The 25,729-nt window shown below is 34.5% G+C and overlaps 1 protein-coding gene across 1 annotated transcript in view; it reads left to right on the top strand.

Moving 5' to 3' along the window:
• Diaph3 (diaphanous related formin 3) overlaps nt 1-25,729 on the top strand; it is a 479,227-nt gene that overhangs the window by 263,280 nt on the left and 190,218 nt on the right. Inside the window, exon 22 of the mRNA XM_010636939.2 lies at nt 17,734-17,863. Within this exon, the coding sequence (XP_010635241.1) occupies nt 17,734-17,863 (130 nt within the window). The remainder of the gene's footprint in view (nt 1-17,733; nt 17,864-25,729) is intronic.

The following is a 25,729-nucleotide window of genomic DNA, read 5'->3' as shown; positions in this document are numbered from 1 at the left end:
CCTGCTCTCTCCGGTTTAGTCTCTTTTAATATTATACAAATAAAAAATTAAAAATGAGACACTCCATTCCTGATAATCATAGGAAGCATATTATTTACCTCTTCTTTATCAAAACTATTCATCATTCCTTCATATTTGGGATCAGTCATAAAAACATGTGACATTTTTACCTGCACAGTAAATAGTACTGTTTATGAACACTTGTTCTTGGGGAACAGGAAGAGGCTACAATGATTAAATGTGTGTGTAGGTGACTTTAGACTTGGTTCCAGTGTTGGGAGGAACATAATAAATCCTTCCCAACCACAAATTCAGAAAAATAATACTTGAAATGAATCAAGAATGGGTCTTGTTAAATTGTTTATATGTGAAATTCAGAAGATTTTGGGTCTATTTCTATTTTTCTAAAAAAGGAAATATTTAATTTAAAATTAATGACTGATATACAACTCAAAACTTCTTGGATGTATGAAAACACTGCTTAAGGAAAATATATAACATTAAATGTGTATTTTGGATAAAAATAAAGATCTAAAATCAGTAATTTAATTTTCTACTTTAGGAAATTAGAAAAAGAAGAACACATGAAATAAATAAAGCAAAGAAATAGTGTATTTTAGAAAAGATATCAATGAAGTTGAATACAAAAAATTATAGAAAGTGAACAAAACCATAATCTTATTAGTTAAAAAGATCAATAACAATAACCCTCTAATCAAGCTAACCAAGAAAAAGAACGCGATAGAAAAAAAGATGCATTTTTATATCAGAAAATAAAGAGGATATTACCAGTGGTATCACACATTAAAAAGGTCTTTAAAAGAATAATGTGAATATCCCAATGCTCACAGATTTGACAACATGAACAAAATGTACCAATTTCTTAGAAGTGTCATAAAACTTTATTTGAGGAAATAGGCTGATTCAAAGAGTTCTGTATCACAGTACAGTCATACCTCGGTCCATGAACACTTCTATTAGCAAACAATTTAGTTCACAAACAAAAGTGTTTGGCCCACTTTTGCTTCCAGTTCATGAACTCTGCTTCAGGTGAAAAAACTCGACCATGGCCATCTTCCCTTTGTGAACACAAACGTGGCCATCACATCTGCAGAACCATGGAACAAATTTAAGTTTGTGAACCGAGGTACCACTGTAACTTTATCAATAATTGCCCTTCTAAAACATGAAATAGCTAGATGCTTTTATGAGCTAACTAGCAATCATTTTAGGAAAAAGTAATAGTAATTCTCTACATTCTACTCCAGCAAATAGAAACAGTGGAAATAATACTTTTTACAAGGGCAGGCTGGATCAACATTTGTAAGTCAAAGTAATATATCATATCAACAGGTTAAAGAATAAAAATCACATTGATATATGTTAGAAAGGTATTTGAGGGCTATAGATTTAGCTCAGTGGCACCATGCCTGACTTGCAAGCACAAGGTCCTGAGTTCGTTCCCCAGTACCAAAAAGAGAAAAAGGCATTTGACAAAATTAAACAGTCTTAATAAAAATTCTCAACAGACAAGGAACAGCTTCAGTTTGCTAAAGTGAATTTATAGAAGATCAACAGGTAGCATCATACTCAATGGTAAGAATCTGGTTGCATTTAGCATTAAATCATGGGGCAATGAAAGGATGTCTCCTCTTCCCTCTCCTATTCATTACCATATTAGAAGTCTTAGCTAACACAAAAAGACAAGAAAAGGAAAAGAAAGATGTTCAGAGAAGACATAACACTGTTTAGATAGAAAAGGTGTCCCGATGGGGAGGAAAGCAACACGTTCAGAGAGAACATTGTGACCAGTTCCCTTTTCTGCTGTGATCTAGGTCCTTGTTTGGGGGCAGTGAAGATTAAAGCCAATAAAATAACATGCAGCAAGCAGTGGGAAATAACCAACTGTATGTTTAATAGAATAAAAAAATATCTCCGTGTTTGTTAGGGAGATGTTCCGAAGGGGATAAAGTAATGTTTATATCTGTTGGCTTTTTTATATAGTTTTTGGTGTAGGTGTACTTGACAGAAAGCAGGGATGCTCCTGGTTGCAGGGTTGGACTGACGTCCACAAAGCAAGCTACTTTGTTTACATTTCATTTCTTCCAGGGCTTCCCTCATTTGTTTAGGGGCCTGTTTTTTGTCCCTTGTATTCTGTTAGGCTCTGAGAGTCACTTTGCTTAACTTATTTATGTGGGCCCTCTGCTATGTTAACTCTCTGAAGGCCAGACTTTTAGTTTACAACTGGTTAATATTCAGGACCTGTACCCTATCTCCTTACATTCACTGTCTTCTGGCTTAACTGTGACTATTTCTAGAACTTCAAAATTGGCAAAAAACAAATATCCTGGAACTATTCAGCAGTTACAGTAAAGTTTCAGGATATGTCTTATTTTTTCATTAAGTTTACTAGTACATTTTAGGTTTACAGTACAGTTGCATTCATCACTTGGATCTTGGATCTTTACATGATGTATCTTGGTTCTTATTTTTTTATGCATTTCCCTGCCCTGCTTTCACACCCTCCATCCTTTCTTATTTACAATGGCTTTGTTTTCCATTTTTCCCTTTTTTCATATTTCTTCCTTTCCCTTTCCTTTTCCCTACCCCTCTCACATCCCCTACTCCTTTAGACCTTTTCTTCCTATTTTGCATTATCAATTATACATTTTGATCCTAAATTACACTTTTAATTTTTTAGTAGAGAAACTTCAGTATTTATACATGTGTGTCCTATTTATTTCACTTAAGAGTATGGTGTCATTGTTCATGCATTGAAATATCAATGTCTTTAGTTTCTCATTCTTTTTGGCTATTATTCATCTTATAAAAATACCATAACTTCTTTATCCAATGTCCAGTTGATGGGCTATTGGGCTGTTTCCAAGTTTTACGTATTGCAAACTGTGCTGCTATAAGATGGGTGAACATATATCACTATGGTATGATTCTTCTAATTTATTTGGGAAGATACCCAACAGGGAAATAGCTGGGTCAAATGGGACTTCAAATCCTAGTTCTTTGAGGTATTTCCATACTGATTGCCACAGTGGTTGCACCAGTCCACACCCCCACTAGCAGTGAAGCAGGGTTCATTGTTCCCCACAGCTCCACCAGCATTTGTTGATTGACTTATGATAGCCATTCTTTCTGGCATGAGGTGGAATCTCAGTGTTGTTTGCATCTGTATCTCTCAAACAACTAGTGATGTTGAACATTTTTTCTTAAGTTCATTTGCTGCTTTTACTTCTTTGTTTGAAAAAATGTCTGTTCATTTCAGATGCCCAGTTTTGAATCAGATGTTTATATTTGGGGGTCTGATTTTTTTTAAGTTCTTTATATATTCTAGATAGTAGTCCTTTGAGGAACAGCTGCTAAAAATTGTTTATTACATTGTAGGTCATCTCTTAGCTCTGTTGATGGTTTCTCTTGCAGTGCAGAAACTTTTTAAAAAGATGAGATCCCAGTTGTTGATTCCTTGTGCTAGTTGCTGTGTTACTGAGGAGTTGTTCATAAAGTCTTTTCCTATGCCAGTGTCTTCAAGAGGTCTACCTAACTTATCCTCCAGCAAGTTTAGTGTTTCTGTTTTAATATTTAGATCTTTAATCCACTTCAATGCTAATTTTTTAATGCATGGTGAAAGGGGGCTAGAAAGGGGGCCAATTTTTCCACCATTTATTAAAGAGGCTATTGTTCCTCCACTAAGGATGGGTGGCTTCTTTGTCAAACATGAAGTAGCTGAGTATGTCTGGAGCTGTTTCTGCATCTTCTAATCTATTCCACTGATCCTTGGGTCTGTTTCTTTGCCAGTACTATGTTGTTTTTAATCACAGTGGCTTTGTAGTATAGTTTCAAGTTGGGAATTGTCATACCCCTTGTCATGTCCCTGTTGCCTAGATTGCTTTTGCTATTCTAGATCTCTTCTGATTCCAAATGAACTTTTGGATTGTTTTCTCTAGTTCTGTGAAATATACTGTTGAGATTTCAATCAGGATTGCTTTGAATCTGTATAGCACTTTTGGAAGTATGAACATTTTCACTATATTGATTCTTCCAACCCAGGACCAGGGGATGTTTTTCCATTTTCTTATATCCTCCTCAATCTCTTTTTTCAAACTAATGTAGTTTTCAGTGTAGAGGTCTTTTGCTTCTTTCATTAGATTGATTTCTTGATATTTCATTTTTTTGGGTGTTCTTGTGAAAGAAATTATTCCCTAGTTTCTCTTTCAATGAGTCTGTCATTTGTATACAAGAAGGCTATTGATTTTTGAGTGTCGACCTTGTGTCCAGCTACTCTGCTGAATCTGTCAATTATGTCTAAAAGTTTTTTGGCATAGTTTTTTGGGTCTTCTATGTAGAGTAGCATATCATCAGCAAATAATGACAATTTAACTTCTTTATTTCCTATCTTTTTGTTTTAATTTCTTTCTCTTGTCTAAGAGCTGTGGCTAATGATTCCAGAACTACATTCAACAGGAGTGGTGACAGTGGACATTCTTGTCTTATTCCTGATTTTAGCATGAAAGTTTTCAGTTTTTGACCATTTAGTATGATGTTGGCTGTTGGGTTTTCATAGATATCCTTTATCAAGTTGAGATAAAGACCATCTCTTCCAATTTTCTGCAGTTTTCATCATGTATGGGTGTTGAATTTTGTCAGATGCTTTTTCTGCATCTATTGAAATGATCATATGTTTTTTTATCCTTGACTCTTACAATATAGTGTATTATATTTATTGATTTATGTATGTTGAACCATCCTTGCATCCCTGGAACAAATTTTGTCAGGGTGTATGATCTTCTTGATGGCCCTCTGCATTCTGTTTGCCAGTATCTCACTGAAGATTTTTGCATCTCTGGTCATTTAGTAGTTCTCTTTTTTGGCTGAGTCTTTCTCTGGTTTTGGAATCAAAGTAACACTTGCTTCCAGGAATGAATTTGGAAGTATTGCTTCCCTTTCCATTTCATTGAAAAGTTTAAAGAGTATTGGTTGTAGTTCTCCAAATGTTTTGTAGAAATCAGCAGTGAATCCATCAGGACCTGGACTTTTTTTTTTTTTTGTTGGCAAATTTTTCATTACATTTTCATTCTCACTTATTTTAATGGGAGTGTTTAGAATTTAACATCTTCATTTAACTTTGGTAATTAATATGTATCTAGATATCTGTCCATTTCTTCTGTGTTTTCTATTGTATTAGAGTACAGGTTCTTGAAGTAGGTATTGATGATCTTCTGGATTTCTGCCGTTGTGACTTCATCTTTTTCGTTTGTAATTGCATGGATTTGAGCCTTTCTTTTCTTTTTTTTTTTAATAAGGTCAGCTAAGGTTTAATCAATTTTATTTTTTCAAAAAATAACTTCAATTTGTTGTTTGTTTTTTTTTGTATCATTCTCTTAGTTAGCACTGCATTGATTTCTGCTCTGATCTTTATAATTTCCTCCCTTGTACAACCTTTGGGTTTGTCTTGCTGTTCTTTTTGTAGGAGCTTCAGGTTCAGCCTTAGGTTGTTCATTTGAGCTGGCTCTGCTCTCCCAGTTTGGGCATTCACTTCTATGAATGTCACTCTTGTTATGTCATTCTGTAGACATCTGTTAAGTACATTTGTTAAAAAGCTTGGTTCAGTTCTATTATTTCATTGTTGATTTTTTTGTCTAGAGCATTTGTCTGTCTGTGACAGTTGGGTATTGAGGTTCCCCACTACAATTGTATTAATGCCCATTTGGTTTTTTTATGTCCATTAATATTTGCTTTGTATATTTGGGGGCATTACTATTTGGTGAATATGTATTTATGATTACCATCTCTTTCTGTTGATTTGTTCCCTTTACAAGGATGTAGTAGCCTTCTTTGTCTCACTGAATTAGTATTGGTTGAAATCTACTTTGTCTGCAAATAAGAAAGCTACACCTACTTTTTTCTGGGTACCTATCAGATGTAGAACTGTTTTCCATCCTTTTACTTTCAGTCTATGAATTTACTTTTAACTGGGCCTGTTTTTTGTGTAAAGCATATTGTTGGACTTTGCTTCTTAATCTGTTCTGCTAGTCTATTTATTTTGATTGGTGAAGTGAGGCCATTAACATTGAGTTATAACTGATATGTATTGAATTATCCTTGTTGAGCTTATTCTTTCACTCTGTTTGGGAAGTTTCCTGTCATTAATTATTTGAACAGTTTGTGTGTGTCTGTGTCCTATCAGTCTTATTTTATTCTTCTTTGCATCTAGGACCTTTTGGATCGATTTCTCATGTTCCCTTACTATTTTTAAGAGATCTCTCTTTTCACGGTCACTGCTTACCAGCCTGTCTTCTATATCTGATATTCTGTCTTCACATTGGCTCGTTCTCCTGTGAAAACTTTCAGTAGTTTTTAATCTCCTGGCTATCTTTTTGAATGCTTCATGGATTCCATTTCTTTCCTATGTTGGGCCTTAGTGGTTTGCATTTCTTCCCTATGCTGGGCGTTCATGGCTTTCATCATGGACCTCATCTGTTTTTGTTACCTGTTTCTGTTCTAATCCTAATCTCTAACCCCATCATTCATTCTGCTCACTATTTCTTTATTTACTGGGAAATTTTTTTCTGTTTTGAATTTTTCTAGAGTTTCATTCATCTGTTTTGTTACTTCCAATACTATCAGGTACAGGTGTCCATGTGCTTGATTATTAAAATTTTCCTCCTGTTTCCCTCAGAATTTGCCTCTGGTGGGCTGGAAGTCTGCATTTGTGCCTTGCTTAGGGGTCTTCTCATTTCTGTTTTTGTTGTTGGTACTATTTTTGGTTTAATTCCTGTGATGATGGTTCAGTATTGCTTGTTTTAAGTATCTTTTTTATTGTTTGTATTTAGAAACCTTATGTAATGATTGCTTCTCAGAAGTGTCTTCTAGATATAGCTGGTCTTTAGGTTTTGAGTCTCTAATGATTAAAGTGGTATTAGGAAGACAAATGGGTATAGAGCAGTGGCCTTTGCTAGTACTGTAGTTCAGGCAACTAATGAACACAGCTGATTTAGCACACTGATAATGAAGAAAAGATGTACAGAGCTACTTAGAAAAAACATTAAGAAGTTGATTAAATGTCTTTTCATTTCTATTTTTTTCATTGAGTTTATTGGTACTTTTTAAATATATAGTACAGTTACATTTATCATTTGGATCTTGTACCTTTACATGGCAGATCTTGGTTTTCATTTCTATTATTGTTGTTGGTATAGTCCTTGCTTTAATTCCTGGGTTGCTCCTTCAGTATTACTTATTGTAAGTATCTTTGTGGCTTGTATTCAAAACCCTTAAGGAATGATTGCTTCTCAGAGGTGTCTTCCAGGTATAGCTTGGTTTTTAGGATTTGAGTCTCTAATAACTTTGGCACAGTCTCCTTTTTAATATACCAGGAAGGGCAACTGATTAGATCAGTCACAACACCTTAGTCCAAGTGGTACACTCAGCAACAGCAATAGTGTCAAGCACAGCTTAGAAAATGACAATTTGTGGCAGTTATTAATCTATCACATTTAACTGTGTGAATTAAATCAAAATTGAGGACCAGCCCAAAATATGTTTATAGTAAATAAAAGCTTCAATACAGCCACTTTACCCTTTAGGATGGGGATTTGGAAGGAGTTGGGGAGGGAGGGAGGAATAGATAGAATAGGAAAAGGTTAGAAGGGAGTCCAGAGGACCCAGGAAGATCATACGAACTCCAGGAAGCTATTGAATGGAAGAGGAGAATACAGAACAACATATACACAAGAACACAACAAACTAACAGCAATAGGGAGGCTACAAATTAATAACTTTCTTTTAAAACTATGGCAATTGAGAGAAGGAAAAAGAAGAAAAGGAAAAGAAAGAAAATCTAAGATGTATCTGAGGAAAATTAAAACTTTGCTGAAGGAAACTGAGGAGCTAATGAAATTCAATGTTCACAGGAAGGCAAACAATATTTTGAACATGTCACTTTCAAACTTGACCTACACATTCAAAACAGTGTCACAGTCAGAGTCCTAGTAAGTTTTTGTGTATGTATTTACAAAGTGATTTTGGAGTTCATGTAGAGTGAACAATCTAGAAGAGTCAGCCCAGTACTGAAGAAGAAAAACCCATGCCTGACCCTAACTGACTATAATAAAGAAGACATAGAATTGGAAAAGAAAAGCATATTCATCAGAGGAGCAGAAAAGAGAGCCATGAAATAGACCCACATAAATATAGTCAACTGATCCTTGACATAAAAATAAAGGTAATTAAATGTAAAAAAATAGTCTCTTTAAAACAAGGTACCAGGGGCAATTGAGTAGAGGACTGTAGATAAAAACCACTTGTCTTTGAGAAAAACTTAACTAAAAATATACCCTAGAACAGTAGTGACAAAACTTTTAGAGCTTTCAATGATAATCTGCTGTGAACCACATAGGTTTGCCACTAATGCTGTAGACCAAAATGTAAAACTATACATCATATTTTACCCTGGATTTTGTGATAACATTTTAAGATATAACATTAAAAGCATAATATATAAAGGAAAGAATTGACAAGTTGGACTTTATAAAAAGTTGTTTGTGACAAACAAGAGAATGAAAACAATAGACTTGAAGAAAATCTTTGCAAACATATCTGATAAATGACTTTTTATTCTGAAATATTTACATGTGTATAAAACTTAAAATTTAGCAATATGAAAACATTTAAAAAGGTTCAGGAGACATAAATAGACATCCTACAATGAATATTTACAGATGGAAAATAAGCATATGAAAAGATGCTGGAGGGATTAAAATATGCTATTTTGGCATATAGACTATTGAAGGACATTTGTAAGACAGCATGTGCAAAAAGACCACTTTGACCCCTTGATGTTTATTAAAATCAGAAAATGAAATTCCTATGCAAAAAATGTATTATCTGTTTTAGAAAGATGGAAAATCTTCATCTTAAAAAATAAGTAGAAACTTGGAGAATTCATATTTAAGGATAAGTTGAAAGTACAGACTTTGTTTAAAAAAATACCTCATTTTAAGTCTCCACATACAATTTTGTTGCTTTTTCATAACTATCCTTTGTCCAAACCTGTATATATGTCACTGACTTTACCTCCCTTTTGAAGCCTTCACTTCTTTGGGGACTCTTGTGCCATGTGGAACTTTTCTTATATTATTCTGTCTTCAGTTTAATTCTAGAACACATCCTTAATCCAAAAAGAATGGAGGTGGAATTTGTCCACCTCTATAATATTTGGCATTAGAACCCATTACTAAATAAAAGAAGACATGACTGTAAGAGATGTGATCGCAATACACTGTGAATGTTTTAAAATTTTTAAAAAGTAATATAGTAAAAAAACACAATAATCTCCCTCTCTTTGAACACTTATACCATCACTCTTGCCATTCTGAAGCAGTTTTGGAAGTCCTTTTACATCAGTGTCTGCGATTGTTCTGTTGTGGCTCCTCAGAATCCTGAATTGATTAAAAATGTTTACCTTTTATGGTCGTTTTAATTTGGGGGAAGAGTCCGAAGTGATATGGTACAGATCCAGTGAATAAGGCAGATCGAATATAACCATAGTGTGTTTGTCTGACAGAAATTGCTGTGAATGTTTTTATTTCGTTTAATACATAGAGGCAAACACCAAAAGATTACTTATAAAAGAGGACTTCTAAAACTGCTTCAAGTAGTGAAAAGAACAATGAGATAAGTTTGTTTGAAGTGAGAGGGGGTATTTTGAGGAGGACTAATAGCAATTTTGGTAGTAATTTTAATTTCTATTTAAGCATTTGCCACATTTCTTTCATAACTCACATATTTGTTATAATGCCTAAAAACCAAAATACTGACAAGATCAACTCCTGGTGTGGAATTAGTGCACTGGGATCCCTATTCATTGCTGGGGAGGGTCCAAAATGTGCATCCACTCTTGATAACTGTCTGTTTGAAAGCTACTTGTAAATTTCACAAAGAAGCCAATAATTAGACCCTTTGAGATTTACCCAAATGAATTGAAAACTTGTCTATACAAAAGCTCATATGCAAGTGCTTATAATAATTTGATTTATAATTGCCACTACATGGCACCAACCAAACTGTCTTTTAATAGTAGATAAACTGATATGTTCACTGAGTAGAATGTTATTCAATATTAAAAATAAGTGATGTTAAGCTACCGAGCACAGTAGAACTTCAAATTCATACTGCTAAATGAAATAGTCTGAGAAGTCGATTCCAAGTATATGCCACTCTGTAGAAGATGTAATTAGAGAAAGTGTAGAAAGATCAGTAGTTGCCCACTGATTCTGAGGAAGGGAAGAAAGAACTGTTGATCAGTGTGACACAATTTTTAGAGTGGAGAGCCTACTGTAACGATAGACATACAACATCATAGCTTTGTCAAAACATAGAATTGACAATACAATCAATCCAATGTGAACCTCGGATCTTAGTTAACAATAGTGTTAATATTAATACATCATTTATAGCAAGTGCACCACACCAATGCAAAATGTTAATAGAGTAAATTTGTATGTGTAGAGGCAAGAGTATATGACACCTCTTTTCTGTTTTTTTTAAGTTAAAACTGCTTTAAAAATAGTTAACTTAATAAAGACTCTTATCCTTAAAAATTAATGTTCTTGATCCATTTAAACTGTCCATTGTTCACTTTCTAAGCATCCAGTTCAATTTTTATTATTTTTATTTTATTTTTAGATTTTACATTTTTCTTTTATTTTTAAGAGATTATTTAATAATCTTAATCATAAATGATTAGAAATAGAATAAAACACTTAAGGAGTTCTTTCTTAGATTTTAAAAAATGCTTATTTTGAGGTGTTCAGGATCACATAGTGTTTCTGATATATCATTTCATCTCTGGTCCTTGTCTCTCAGACACTTGAAAGGGATATTGGGCAGAGGAATCAGACTTCTTGGGAAGACTTCATCTTTGAGGGACCTTTTGGTGACTTCCTGCCCCACCATTTTCTCTTCTCCTTCATCATGGTAGTCTTCCTTATTAGAGTGAGTGGCAACACCCTCACCATTCTCCTCATCTGTGCTGATCCCCGGCTTCACACACCCATGTACTTCCTGCTCAGTCAGCTCTCCCTCATGGATGAGATGTACATCTCCACAACCATCTCCATCTCCTTTGTGGCCTATGCTATCCAGCACTTCCTCTACTTGTCTCTGGGTAATGCTGAGTTTCTTCTAACTCTCATGTCCTGTGACCACTATGTTACTATCTGTTACGCACTGTTATACTGTGCTCTTGAGCAAAAGAAGGCGAGGCTGGTGATGTCTCTCGTGTTATGGTTGGAGTCACCATTAACTCCCTAATTCACAGTTACTTTGATGCACTTCCTTTACTATGGATCTTGGAAATTTCAACACTTCTACTGTGAGTATCCAACAGTTGTGAAGTTGGCGTGTGGTGATTACGTCATTGTTTATGAGACCACAGTTTATATCTGTACTTCTCATCATCATCCTAGTTTCCACATTCTGTGGCTTCATCCTCAAAAATTTCTTATTGTTAGATTGAAATAAGTGCGCTAACATTTCACTTTCATTATTAGACAGTTTTGGACTTTGGTAATTTCCCTGAAACTACCTCAAATAAGAATATTTTTATAACTCTTGAGATGCATTAGTAAATTGTTTTCCTAGAGGATTTTCCCAATTTGCTTTGCCTGCAGTAGCATTTGAAAATATGTTTCCATGCAACACCTGCCATGATTGGGAGTTAGAGTCTTTATATGGTGAAAATATCTTGACTCTTTTGAACTGTTTGATCGCCAAAGAGCTTACATTTTGCTTTTTATTTGTATTCTAATTGCATTTTTTTCTACATGAATTGTTTATTCCAATTCTTTTCCCATTTGTTTATTGTGAATGTGATCTTTTCTGATTCCTAAATAGTAAAAGAAATGAATAGCCCCTTTTATAAGGAATATTATTTTAAGCCCTTTGTAGTATAAGAAGATGTATTAATACATTAAACATTAAATGTATAATATATGATATAAGAAACTTTTACTGAAATGTAAAAGTGCTTTCCATATAAGAATGTCTATATTCTTTAAAATTCAAGAGAAATATGTTAAAAATATGATTTACAAGAAGTGTTTGGTGGTAGAAATTACATTATTATAATTATAGATACTTGTATTATTTGAAGCATCATCTTGATAGTTTAGTATTTTGATTCTCATTTAAAAATAAAAATTAAGCAGTTAATATAATTTTTACATGAGTGCCATGACTAATTTATCTAACATTTCTATTATATACTACTTAGTCTATCCCATTATATTTTTAATATCATTATGAAAGTTTTATGATTGTTATTAATCATGGAAGTGGCATGAGCACTTGTTTTACTTATTTCATGGTTTTTGTTGCCACATGTATTAGACAGAGACCCAGTCTTTTTGAAAAACTTCTTAAGCACAATGATTTTTTACTGCACACATGGACACATCCAAATGTGCTTGTGTGCCCACATAAACACACAAGAAAATGATATCCATGTATTTATTTTGGTTTTGGTTGTTTTGGTACCAGGGATCGAACTCTGGTCCTTGCGCTTATGAAGCATATGCCAGAACCACTGAGCTAAATCCCCAGCCTGATATCCATGCCTTAATAGTGGTTGGTTTCACCGGGGGACTTATACCAACCAATTGACTCTTTGAGCTTCCTGTCAGAATAAAGATGATATGGTCTTTGTCAGTATATTTTCAAACATCCATTTTCATATCATTACATTTATTTTTAAAGGTGTTGTTTCATACACAGACCAATTATTGTATAAAAGATTTGAAGTAGAATATATGAAAATAAACTTGTGGAAGTCCATTAAATGCTAAGTTATAAAGATCTCTTCAACCATATCATTATAATATTTTGTCAGCAATGATGTATTAGAAATATGTAATGAGTTGTTTGAATAATGTGGTTTGGGTACCATTTTAATCATTGATAAAACTGTAGAATGCATGTCATGGTCTAGGAACTAAAAATGACCTCAGGGGAAAAACTACTTTACAGGCTTTCAGGGCTAGAATGACAGGTAATAGGACATTAGTACTTTGAATTTCATTAATGCTGTTTTGTTGTTTTACTGTCACTTCTGTACACTGTATTCCTAAGAATTAAATGAAAACCAAGACCTGTCATGTAAAAGTACAAGATCCCAATAATGAATGTAATTGTACTGTATACCTAAAATGTACCAATAAAATCAATAAAAGAAAAAAGAAGGTTAGGCTAAATAAAGGTTTTTTTAGAGGAACTATAATTTATGGTGATTAATAGGTTTGTCTTCAAAGAGACTTGGACTCAAACCATGTTCTACCTGATAGTTAGGTATGTGATCCTGGGTAAGTTGCCTGACCTCTCTAAATGTGCTTTCCTTTTATGCAGTTCTTTCCTCACAGGGATATTTTGAGTTTTAAGTACTTAACATGTACTATATTATTTGGCTAGTCCTTGTCCCATAGAAATCACCAAATAAGATATTATTCTCATCATCAGTATTATAGGTTTGGATATACTATACTATTTATTGGGCCATTAGAAGGTTCTTAGGATTTTGTCATGTTTTTGGTATTCTGCAACATCTACAAAATCTAAATTACTGTTCTTTTGTTACATACTTATAGGAACATAATGGGGAGAAGAGTTACTAATTTGACAATATTCTTAAGATTTAGGTTCATTATGCAAAGACTAAAAAGTTACAGTTCTTTGGATTTTGAGGATCACTAAGAGGTTACTTAGTTTTTATTTGAAAATTATCTTTCTTGGGATTAAAACAATAGAGTATTCTTTAAGTTATCTGAATTTATGCTGAATACCTTAAAAATATTCCCAAACCTTGTATTGTAGTACAACGGAGTTTTACTCCAGACTGACAAGTAGGCCATGATTTATTATAGGGTCTACTTTTAACATTATTTTGTCTGGAATGAACACAGTGGTTGGAGAAACTCCATCCATCTTATTGTTTATTTGACACTTATGCCACATTAAACATCCTTAAAGAAACAATACTTGAATAAGAAGTTGTGTTTAACAGTGATAATTACTCATCAGTCAGATAAATCTCATGACAATAAAACAAAGGAATCCTATCAAGCAATGTCTGTTAAAATTTAAATAAAGCATATTTTTTAACCTGAGCGAATTTTTAAAGCAAAAAGTTTAGTCTTATTTTCTTTCCAAGTGCTAGCCTTACAAAAGTCTGCATTTTTCATTTTTAAAAAATTAACCGTTTTATCTGAGCTTCACCTTTTCTAGCTTAGTCACTGATTTTGATGTGTGTGATTAGTAAAAATAGAATGTGCTTCTTTTAGTTGTTAATGTCTATCTATGAAATGAAAAAGTCTTGTGCCAATATATTTTAATGTGCTTTTATATTTTTGGAAAGTGTTCTTTTTTTACCTTTTTGTTTAGTGCCCTATGGGGAGGAAGGAAGAGAGTAGAGTAACTGAGGCCAGGAGCATACTTTGGCAGCACTGTGAAATTTTTCATGAGAATGTTAGAACATAATGAAGAATATGTGCCCTGAGATATAGAGCTGCAGATTACTTGTAAATGAGACAGTGCATTATCAGCGAAAGTGCTTCTTATTTGAACTTTTCATTTTTATTAAGCTTAGTTTCTAATTTACTTGGAAGTCTGAGTATTTTTAATCTCACAATTGTTAAATATAAAGTTAGGAATGATGGGGGAATTGTGCTTCTGTTTTGTATTCAGTGAGTGTACTTTTTAATGTTAGGCCCTTAGAAGTATGTGGCTTGCTCCTAAGTTGGTAGCTTCGATTCAGTAGCCCATGACAGCACTACCTCCTTAAATTAGTGTTGGCTTTATATTGTCTCTGAATAACTTATATCTGTGTTTGACCGATGTATCTAACATTTATTAAACTGGTAGTTGCTGCAAACTGTACTGTGTTCTAGAATCCTAATTTTGAATTCTTACTGCTCATGAATAAAGATTGCAGTTGGTCCAATTGATTTTTGTTTTATCATAGAGATTTCTAGATATATAAGTCCCAGTAGTTGTTGGCTGTTTGGCTATAGCACAGATATTTCTGAACAGCTTTTTTCCATTCTACAGTTACAGCAGTAGGTGTGTTTGTCTTAACAATGCACACAAACCTTCTGTCTACTTCCTCATGAAAGGAATATCATGAGGAAGGGTGTAGTCTGGCATCAGTGGGTTCTGAGATCCCTAAGTTGTTACTGATTTAAAGGGTGAAAAAAGAAAGGAACTTTGCTCCTACAGTGCTCTTTAACAAAACAAAGACAGCTTTCATCCTGTGTCCATTATATTTATGAAAGCTTTCTACTGGCCTCATCTAAAGTGGTCGTAAAAATGAAATCATAAATTTGTAAGGAAATTTAAAAATCAGATTAACTTCCAGGTTAGCATGTAAGCATCAAAACCCATAAAAAAAATTTAAGTGACCCAACAATGCAAAATGTAACTTCTGAAATGGGATTATAACTGTTTCTTCATTTTTATCCTAGTTGTTATTAGATTTTTCTGTCTACATACACTTAGATCTACTCTAATGTATACATAATAATATGGGATATTTGAAAGTGGATTGAGAGTTGCCATCTATACTCAGTTCTTTTACTCTACCTGTGTAAAAACTTATATCAATAACTTGCCTAGGGATATAAGCTTCTTAAGGGCATGTTAACATTATTGTGTCTACTCATGTCAGTGTCAATTTGTCTAGCTATAATGGAGCCATTATTTTTAAAGTACTCTTTTTAAAACACCCAGGTGGATTTTATGAAATCTATGCTCCTTCTAAACAGGATATCAAGTAATAGACTAAGTGTTCATATAAAGCATGTTTATCAAATGCCAGTAGCCATCTTTTTGTGTGTGTGTTGCTGGTGCTTGACCCCAGAGCTTCTCACATGCTAGACAAGAACTCTACCACTGACCTGCACCCCCAGCCCCAGAGCTATTCTTGGAGTTGTGTGTTGAGTAGGCACATGTCATGTTTGAATGTATCACGTGTGTAATCATGTGAAAGTCACCATCTGAGATGGGTGGCTCAATGTTTGAAGCACTGTGGTATTTTTTTCAATCAATATGTTAATGTGTGAAATGACACAGAATCTCATTCTTCCACCATCTAATGTTAACTATTTTTAATATTTTTCTGAGTTATACAATATTTACAGTGACATAGCATGTACATTGATACAGACCTATTTTAAAGTGGGAAATTGTTGGAGAGGAAGCAAGTAAGGAGTGGAGCAGGTTACCCATGGTAAAAATTTTCAGCTTTGAATTTAATTCTGTTATGAGGGATATGATTGGTTTATCTTATCCTTTATATGTGTGCTTGCCCTGAACAATTATTCAGTGTTAGGGACACTACTGGGTCATCCCTGTTCAACAGTCCCTACCACAAGTCACCACACAAAAACCAAGCTAACTTCTATTCAGTTTTGACTTCTCCCTTCTGATTGCATTTCTTGGCCATTTTAGATTAGGGACTGGTCAACTCTGGTATTCTCATTTAAAAAATTGTTCTCTATATATTACTTTCTAGGTTCATTTGCTCAAATAACTGACTTTGTAACAGAGACTTCACAAATTGGTGCTCCAGGATCATTTTATTTCTCTAAGGTCTAGCCATGTATTGTCAGCAGGACTTGTATGCTCAGAGATTAGAAAGTTGGTATTATAGGAGTAAAACAATCCAGTGTCTCTGGTTTTATTCACAAAGCACAGATTTACATATAGTACATTAATTTTAAATGTAATACCCTTGTGGTTTAAAATATCCCAGGTATAGATAATTAAGAAAAATTGCTAAAAGGCTCCCTAGGGGGCATTAATGAAAAATTGCTCAGAAACACTGTTCTATACTTATGTAAATCTATGTCTTTTCAAGACAGTTCCACTTGAATATTACTCAAAAGCTTTACTTTTTTTTTTTTTTCAAAACTGAAGCAAGTATGTTGTTGCCCATTCCACCAAACTTTGTTTCTTATTTTCTGATCTGTTTCAATTAATGGCATCACCTGCGTTTCCAGGCCCACTCAGTTCCCTACTCTCCATTCCCAAGGTACAACCTCGGATAGGGCTGCCTTATATCCTTGCCTGAATTATTGCCACAGTTTTGTAAATTACTCTTCATGCTTCTGTCATTAACTTTTCCTCTAATCTTTTATCCATAGTGCACCAGAGGGAGCTTTCTAAAATGTATATCAAATCATCTCTCATCCAGTTTTAAAAACTTGCAGTGCTTCAGAATCAAAGCCTTATTTCCATTGCATAGTATACCTTTCCTCTTACTTTCTTAGTCTTTTCTGATTTGTATCTTTCCTTTCTCTCTACCTTCCTTTTCCAACACATGCACACTTCCTTTCAAATGCTGCTCTGTCTGCCTGTGATATTGTACTTTTAAATTTTCTCCCTCCTTTCCCTGATGTTGTACAGTTTCATTCACAGGTTCTTTTGGTTTAGATGACCGATACTCAATTTACTAGACTACTTGTCGTATGAGCACTAACATTTTACCTAAAAAATAATCTTGTCAATGATTTTACGAAATGAGTAGAAATTGGCTTTTTAAGTATTTATTTGTTTTATATAAATGGAACTAATTAATTTTGCAACTTGTTCCTTATCTACAAAATACATTGTTAACATTATTTGACTAGGTAGAGTATAAAAATACTTCTGTTTTGTCTCTCATTTGTTTAGCTAAAGGACATTAAATCAGCAGACCAGAAAACAACACTGCTTCATTTCCTGGTAGAAATATGTGAAGAAAAGTATCCTGATATCCTGAACTTTGTGGATGATATGGAACATTTAGACAAAGCAAGTAAAGGTTTGTGCTTTTTTTTAAAAAAATTTCATTCCTCTGCTCTTCAGTTCTAAAAGACAGAAAATGATAGGGGTTTTTGTATAAACTTCCTACTTGTTCTAAATTTTTCATGTTGAATATCACATTTTAAAAATACAAAGTTAAAGAATATTGATTTTATTATGATTGCTATGTTTAGAGCTGAGTTTAATATATTTCATTAATGAGGCTTTATATTTATAAGCACATTGCTTTGTAGCTTAGATTCATGGATGCCTGCTAAGCCTTCTCCTCTACTGTTAAGCATCTCCCACTGTGGCCGTGATGATGTTCCCTTAGCTCCTGAGCATCCACAAGTACTGTGCGAGTGACTATCCTGTACCTAAGTCCAGATCCCGCAGTCTGTGTCCCCCCTTTGCCCATGTTCTGAGTCTGTCTAATGGTGTTGAGTTTTCTTTCTTTGTCTAGGTAGATAGACCCAGACTGCCAGAGATTGGGTTTGCCACTTTCTGGTTTTCAAATTTATAATCCTTGCTCTAGTCCTTACTATAGGCTCAGACCAGGTAATAAAGATCATAAAAGATAAGATTCATTATTAACACTTTGCTATAAGATGGTTTAAATAAAAATCTTTGGGGCTGGGGATTTAGCTCAGTGGTGCTGCCATCTGCAAAAGCAAGGTCCTGAGTTTGATCCCCACCACCACCCCGTACAAAACATTTTTTGAGGGCCTGGGATTTAGCTCATTGGTTCTGCAGCCCACCTCAGAAGCACAAGATCCTGAGTTTGATCCCCAGTACCCAAAACAAAACAAAACCAAAAAAAGTCAAGAAACAAAAAACAAATTTTGACCACCTTAAAATCCAGTGTTTTTTTTGGGGGGTGTGTGGTACTGGGGATTGCACTCAGGTCCCTGTGCTGATAAGACAGGTGCTGGAACCTCTGAGCTAAATCCCCAGCCCTAAAATCCAGTTTTATATTGTATTTTAACCTGATTTTATAGAAACAATTTAAATTGACTCAAACAACCTTTTTATGAATACATTTTTAAAGACAACTGATTTGAAATAATGGAATGTCTATATGCTTTGTGTTGACCTCTGGTCATTAGTAATGTCAAATTATGTTTGTAATCTTTACATTATTTCATAATATTGAAACTTATCCGGTTATAAGACATTTTACTTTTTTTCCACGTTAGACTATTTCTTCTTAAACATTTTTATTATGCCCTTCCTGCCCCCTTTAAATTTTCCTTTACTATAAAATAAAGAGTACAGCATTTAATCTGCAAAGAGAAATGTAATTGGATGAGATATTGCTTGTAACTTTGTCCTGAATGTGTGTTCCTTTGAGGTATATATTTCACACAGCCTGTTGGAGAAATGTTGGAAATAATTACACTGGATTTTTAATAACAACAATAATAAGCTTTTTATTTTACTAAAGCCAAATGTTCTCATGAAATTCAATTAGTTCCTTTGCCCCTGTGCTATCTTAAAATGTTCTTGGTGTAAAAACAAAATGTATGTACACAGGCATGTAGCCCTGGTGCACACATGAGCACGTGCAGAGACACAAATGGAACTTAAGAAAAAAAAATATTCAAAATGCTCTATCGTTAAGCCATATACAATAGGGCAAATGACTATAGAACTAAATGGGGGAAATATGAACAATAACTTGATGTTAATAAAAATAGCTTTTCACCGAATAGTGCAGTAAGATAGTAATTGAATTTCCTGAAATGAGACTTCTGAAATTGTTGAATATGTGAACAAACAGGATCTTAAAAAATAGAAAATGTGTACTCCTAATGAGCATTAACCTTGTAAGTAACAAGGTTATGACTAGGAGAGGCATATAGTTCCCACCCTCTGGGGGGAAAATGTTAGGACCTTAAAAGGAATCTGGGCGAGTACTTTTGGATAATGTAAATTTGGATTTCTCATCAATTTATCATTTTCTTACTAGTTCTAAAACTGAATAGTAAGCTGGAGCACACTTCTCTTTAGTTGCATTTTTTAAGTGTAGAATTCATTTTTTAGCATTTTTTCTGTAAATGAACTTTCTGAAATATTTTTCTTGACTCCTTTGATTCTACTTAAAATTCTGTGTTAATATTGTTATTTTGCTTTTTAAAAAGATTTACCTCTTGTAAGGTCCTATAGATTTGTAGCTTGGAGATTTATTTCTTCTGTATCCTTCCTTTCTTGGTGTTTCAGCTGGCCAGCCTGGGGCTGTGGGGGTTTAGTTTCCATCTGTTCCAGGGGAACCACACATATTTGTATGGGTCAGCAGAAGCACTAATATGTTTCTCTGGGAGCAGCCAGCTTCATATTTGAAATAGAAGAGCCATCACTAGATTAATTTTTCAAGTGTAGGTGATTGTTGAGCATAATTTCTTTTTATGATTGCATGACCCAATTAATAAGATTTTAGAGGGATAAATGTAATGTTTTAGATAAAATTAGTGTGTGTTTGCTTTGGAGAATTTCAACACTCTTATATATCATCATTTAAAAGTTTCCAGATTTTATATCTCCTCAGTAAGATATCACATGAATTAAAAAGTACCTTGTTTTTGAGATATAACAAATCCTAGTCATTAGGTACTTCTAGATCAGCAGGGGGAACTTTTATTACAACTAATGAGCTTACCCATGTGACAATTTTCAAAAATCTACTTTATTAGGATTGCTTCTTTTTCAAGAGATAATGGCTTAAATAAGCTCTTCTGTGCTGTTTCAGTGAAAACATTTTGGTTCATTATAGAATTTCTGTATACCATTGTAGTATTTCTCTTTTTTATGGACTTCAAGGAGTTTCCTCATATAAACATCTATAATTAATTGACCATGAAAGTTTTATTTATTGTTTTTAAATAAGTTATTTCAGTCTTAAATTTAAATACTGTTTTATGAATAAGCAGAAAATGAAAAATAATGATATTTTGGTTTGCTTTTTGGGGTGGAGTATATTAAAATCAAAAGTAAGTGTTTCAGCATCACTGTAATCAATCTTATTTTAGTATTGTTACCACTGTATCATGTATTTGTACTCGGGAGTTTATTCTGAATTCTAGAAATGCCGTGCTAATCCAGTTTGTAAGTCACTCATTTAACATGTATTTGGTGATTACGTGTCAGGAATTTTCTCTTTTCTTTATCAAATGTATAATGTCTGTGTATTAGCATGGCTGAGTCTACTGCGTTCACATCTGTCTTTTGTCCCTAATGGCTTCTTCCAGTTACTTTCAGTATCATTTATTTCTTTGTCTTCTTCTGTATGCCTTCAATGTACAGTATGGCTGCTGTTGTTAAACTAATACTAGCCGTTTTCTTGTTTTCTTCCCTTTCTACAACTTCTCCTGAGGTGATTATTTCAATTCCTAAGAATTTAATAACTATCATTTATTTTGTTGCTGAGTTAATGATTTATATCACAGACTTTACTTTGAAGGTTCACACTTACATATTCAACAACTCTTACCATTTCCATCTGCATCACAAATATTTAATATTTCTACAAAGTAGAACTCTTTTAACCTGTCCTTCCTAATTTTTTTTACTTGCAAATGCCCCTTCTGGTCCCTTTTTTTCTGATTTCCTTTCTCACATTTACTATACTGGCCTCAGTACCTCAACTCACAGTTGGCTGGTGGATTCTGCCCATGGTAATCTGTGGCAAGGGGCACTGTGGTGTGAAATGTTGTCTGATTTTCTCCTTCATCAAGTGGTTTATCTTGGTGCTTCTTGGGACCCTCACCCAAGGTGTATTCCATTCTGTGATTATGTGTGAATTCCTAGGTCTCTCAGAAATCCTTATACTGTTCCCCAAGAACTAGCTGGGTATGGTAGTGACCTGTCATTCCAGCACTATGCTGGCTGAGTCAGGAGTATCACAAGTTTGAACCCAGCCTGTGCAACTCAGTGACTTGGGAGACCATGTCTGAAAATAAAAAGGAATGGGGCTAATTATGCAGTTCAGTGTGGCAGCTGTGTATTCAATCCCAAGTAATGGAGGTGAAAGTAGGACCCCTGCTGCTAAAGAACAAAGACCACTCCTAGAACTGCGGAGAAAGGAATCAGCTTCTAGAGAAAAAACTCTATTCTGTTGTAGGCTGGGGATTTAGCTCAGTGGTGCTGCCACCTACCTCAGAAGTGTAAGGTCCTGAGTTTGATCCCCAGTATCCCCCTCCCCCCAAATAGTGGATGGTATGGATTTACTCATTGCCCATTTCCAATTTTTTGCTATTTCCACATTTTTTTTAGTTTTCAGGAGTATTCTTTGACATCTTATTTAATTTTTTAAGTCTTCTTTTTTATACACCTCTATCTTCTTCTACGTCTTTATTTGTATGCTGTTAGCTAGCAAATCCTTGATCAGACTCAGATACTCGTTCCTAAAATATGTCTCCTGGTTTCTAGTTCCTCATGCATTTCTAACAGTTATGATAGATGGCTTACTAAATACCAAATGTTTATCTTTTGTTCACCGACTGTGAGCGCTTAGAACACTTAATTTCTAGGTGGCTGCCACCTGGAAACTGTATAATGTTTGAAAATTTGAAATTCATCTGCTATAACCATTAGACAATGTTTTCAAAGACTTCATTTAACTTTTTTCTATAACTTTCCAAAGTGCCAATTAAAATTTATCAGCGATATTGTTAAATATTTTGCATATTTAATGTTAGTGATTACTTGCATTTTATTTTATATTCTTCTGAAGCATAGTTAACATCATAGCTAACATGTTTGTTGGAACCATTATGTCATAGAGTTTGTAGGTTAGGGGTCTCTTAATTTGTGTGAAATATGTAATTCATTTGTTGTTTCAAATTATAAGACTCTAAAATTTGATGAAAATATACTTTACTAATTTCAATCTTTATAATGAAAATGAAGTTAATTGACAGAATACTATGTTGATGATGGGGTATTTAAAATAATTTAGTTATAGTAGAAAATCATGAGATTGCTTCTACCGAATAGTTAATGTAGAGCAATTAGCTGTATTCTAATTATCATAGGCTTCATTTTATCCTCCTTCATAAATTCATATATTGGAACCTTATTTCCCAAGACCCCAGAATTTGACTGTGTTGGAAGGTAGGGCCTCAAACAGTTACAGAGAAACCACTGCAGTAGACCTTAATCCAGTGTGACTTTTTTGTATAGAAGAGGAAGGAGATTTGAGCTCTTGTCCACCAGGAATATACTTACACTGAGGACAGACCAGGCTAGGGCACAGCAAGAAGTTGGCCATCTGCGAGTCAAGGAGAGAGACCTCTTAACTTAAATTTGTCCATTGTTTTATTTAAAATTTCCATCTGTGCCTCTTTTTCACAATGTACAGCTATCTCTGTCAGTTTTGGTAAGCCCACAAGCTAACCCTAGTCAAAATGGGTAACAGACAAATGTTACTGGAGAGCTTTTTTGAAAAAGGGAAAGACCCAATAATGCGATAGCAGAAGATTCTAGGACTACCAACAAAATAAAGCTGCATTTAGAAGAAAATACCAAGAGTTCTGTTTAAAGTATAAGTTTATTGCAATAGGTAATTCACTTTCTCCAAGCCTACTTTGTATATGTAGCAAATGCTATGTAACTAGCAAGGCCATGAAACCTTCAGAATTACAGTACTTTGCCACACTGAGAGCAGACACTCTGAATTAAAAGACCAGGCTTTGGTGTCTCCAAAGGAAAAGGAAAAAAGTGAACATGGAAAGCTGAAGCAATAATTGCAGGCCACCACTTCATCAAAAGTGTCTGCACTAAGAGTATCATTCTTTTGTTGTTGTTCTTTTTGCTTTATTGTTTGTTTGTTTGTTTGTTTGTTTGAGACAGGGTCTCACTATGTAGGTGAGACTGTCCTGGAACTCACTATGTAGCCCATGCTGGACTCAAACTCACAGCGATCCTCCTGCCTCAGCCTCCTGAGTGCTGGGATTACAGGCGTGTGCCACTGTGCGCGGCTAAGAGTATCATTCTTAAAGTGGCTATATGTGTTGCTAAAGTGAAGAAACACTTTACTGTTAGTGAGGAGATGATCCTGCCTGCTGCTGAGGACATTTGTCATGAACTTTTAGGCTGCCATTCAAAAGGAGGCACATGTTCCTCTTTCAAACTGCACTATAACTGGAATTGATAAAATAGCAGAGGATATTGAGGAACATTAGAGAGGATCAGTGAGGCACTCCTGTACTCAGTCCAGGTTGACAAGGCTACCAATCTTGACAAGGAGGCAACATTGCTTGTTTTTGCAGTATATTTTTCAGGAGGACATGTAAGATGTTTTTGGCATTTTTGTTGCCAATCATCACCATATCTATAGAACTATACAGGTCTTTGAACAGTTGCATATTAGGAAAACGGAATTGGTCATTCTGTGTCAGTTTGTACGCAGATCGAGCAGTGCCATGACAAGTTGGTTTTCTGATTTCGCTGTTCAAATCAAAGAGGTCACTTCTGAATTGAGTCTGAGCACTGTATCATCCATCGAGAAATGCTGATTAGCCAAAAAATGCTAACTGAACTAAACAACATTTTGCAAAATGTGGTTACAATTATCAATCACATTCAAGTACGTGTCTTTAACTCATGTTTGTTTGTGCAACTCTATGAGGAGGTGGACACAGATACACATCTTCTCATACACAGAAATGAATGACTTTCTAAAGGTAGAACACTAGCCAGAGTTTTTGAGTTATGAGAGCCACTCCAGTTTTCTTTTAGAAAAAGATTCAACAAAATGAAAAAATAGAAACAAAATCTTCGTAAATAGGCAGGGATGGAGGCATTGATGGGAAGCCAGGGGAATGGGGAAATCAATAAGAACCGAGATAGATTATGTAAAGGTGCAAATTTCCAATGATGAATGCTATTATATTGTATACCCCAAATATACCAATAAGATTAATTTTAAAAAGAAGTCACCACCAGCAACACAGACTGGGTCCAAAAATTCACTTGTTTGGCATATTCAACTTGCTCAACAAAGTTAATCTGTTATTTCAGGGGAGAATGACAGCTATGTTCAAGTCACCAGATAAAATGACTTTCATTCAAAGCCCAACTGGAATTATGAAGCATAGAAATGAATGTTGAGATTTTTGATATGATTAAAATACTGAGAGACATTTTGAAAGAGATTTTTTTTTTTCCCTCCAACTGGTACATGATTACCTATCTCGGCTTTCAAAAGAGTTTGAACATTACTTCCCAACCACAAAAGATCCCTGAACTGGAAGGGAATGGTCTGTGACCTGTGTGCAAATAAATCCAGGTGAATCGACTTGGTCCATGCTGGAACACGATGGACTGTCAGATATTTGAGATTGCAAATGATGGTGGCTCTGAAACTGTGAGAAAAGTTTGTATTTCTCTACATTCTGGATTAATATGAAGGTGGAATATCCTGAGATTGCCACAACAGCACTGAAAGCCTGTTTCCATTTCCAACATCCTATCTTTGTGAAGCAGGGTGGGGTTTTTCATAGAGACAGCAGCCAAAATGATATTTGGAGTATACTAATACACTTTGGGGGCCAGTGTTTCCCACTATCCCCAGGGCTCTCACTGATTCTGCATTATGGTGAGTTTTATAATCATTTCATTATGAATTCTGATGTAATAATAATAAAAATAAAGTCCACAATAAACAAAAGGCACTTGAATCATCCCGCAAACCATTCCTTTTTCCTTTGTTTGTGGAAAAATTTTCTTCTACAAAATCAGTCCCTGGTAGCAAAAAGGTTAGAGACACTGCTTTCAGCCTCCCATCTGTGCTGTTTTTGTGATAGCAGGCCTAGCAAATTAATATACTAAGCTAAGACATTTTTCCTGTTTGCTTGAAGTTTTTTGGCCATAGAGTAGTTCCACTGAG

The sequence above is a fragment of the Fukomys damarensis genome, unplaced genomic scaffold (genome assembly GCF_012274545.1).
Source record: "Fukomys damarensis isolate Sample0158 unplaced genomic scaffold, DMR_v1.0_HiC HiC_scaffold_38, whole genome shotgun sequence".
Taxonomy (NCBI): domain Eukaryota; kingdom Metazoa; phylum Chordata; class Mammalia; order Rodentia; family Bathyergidae; genus Fukomys; species Fukomys damarensis.
Note: the sequence above shows the minus strand (reverse complement) of the source record. Positions and strands in the feature narration are given on the sequence as shown.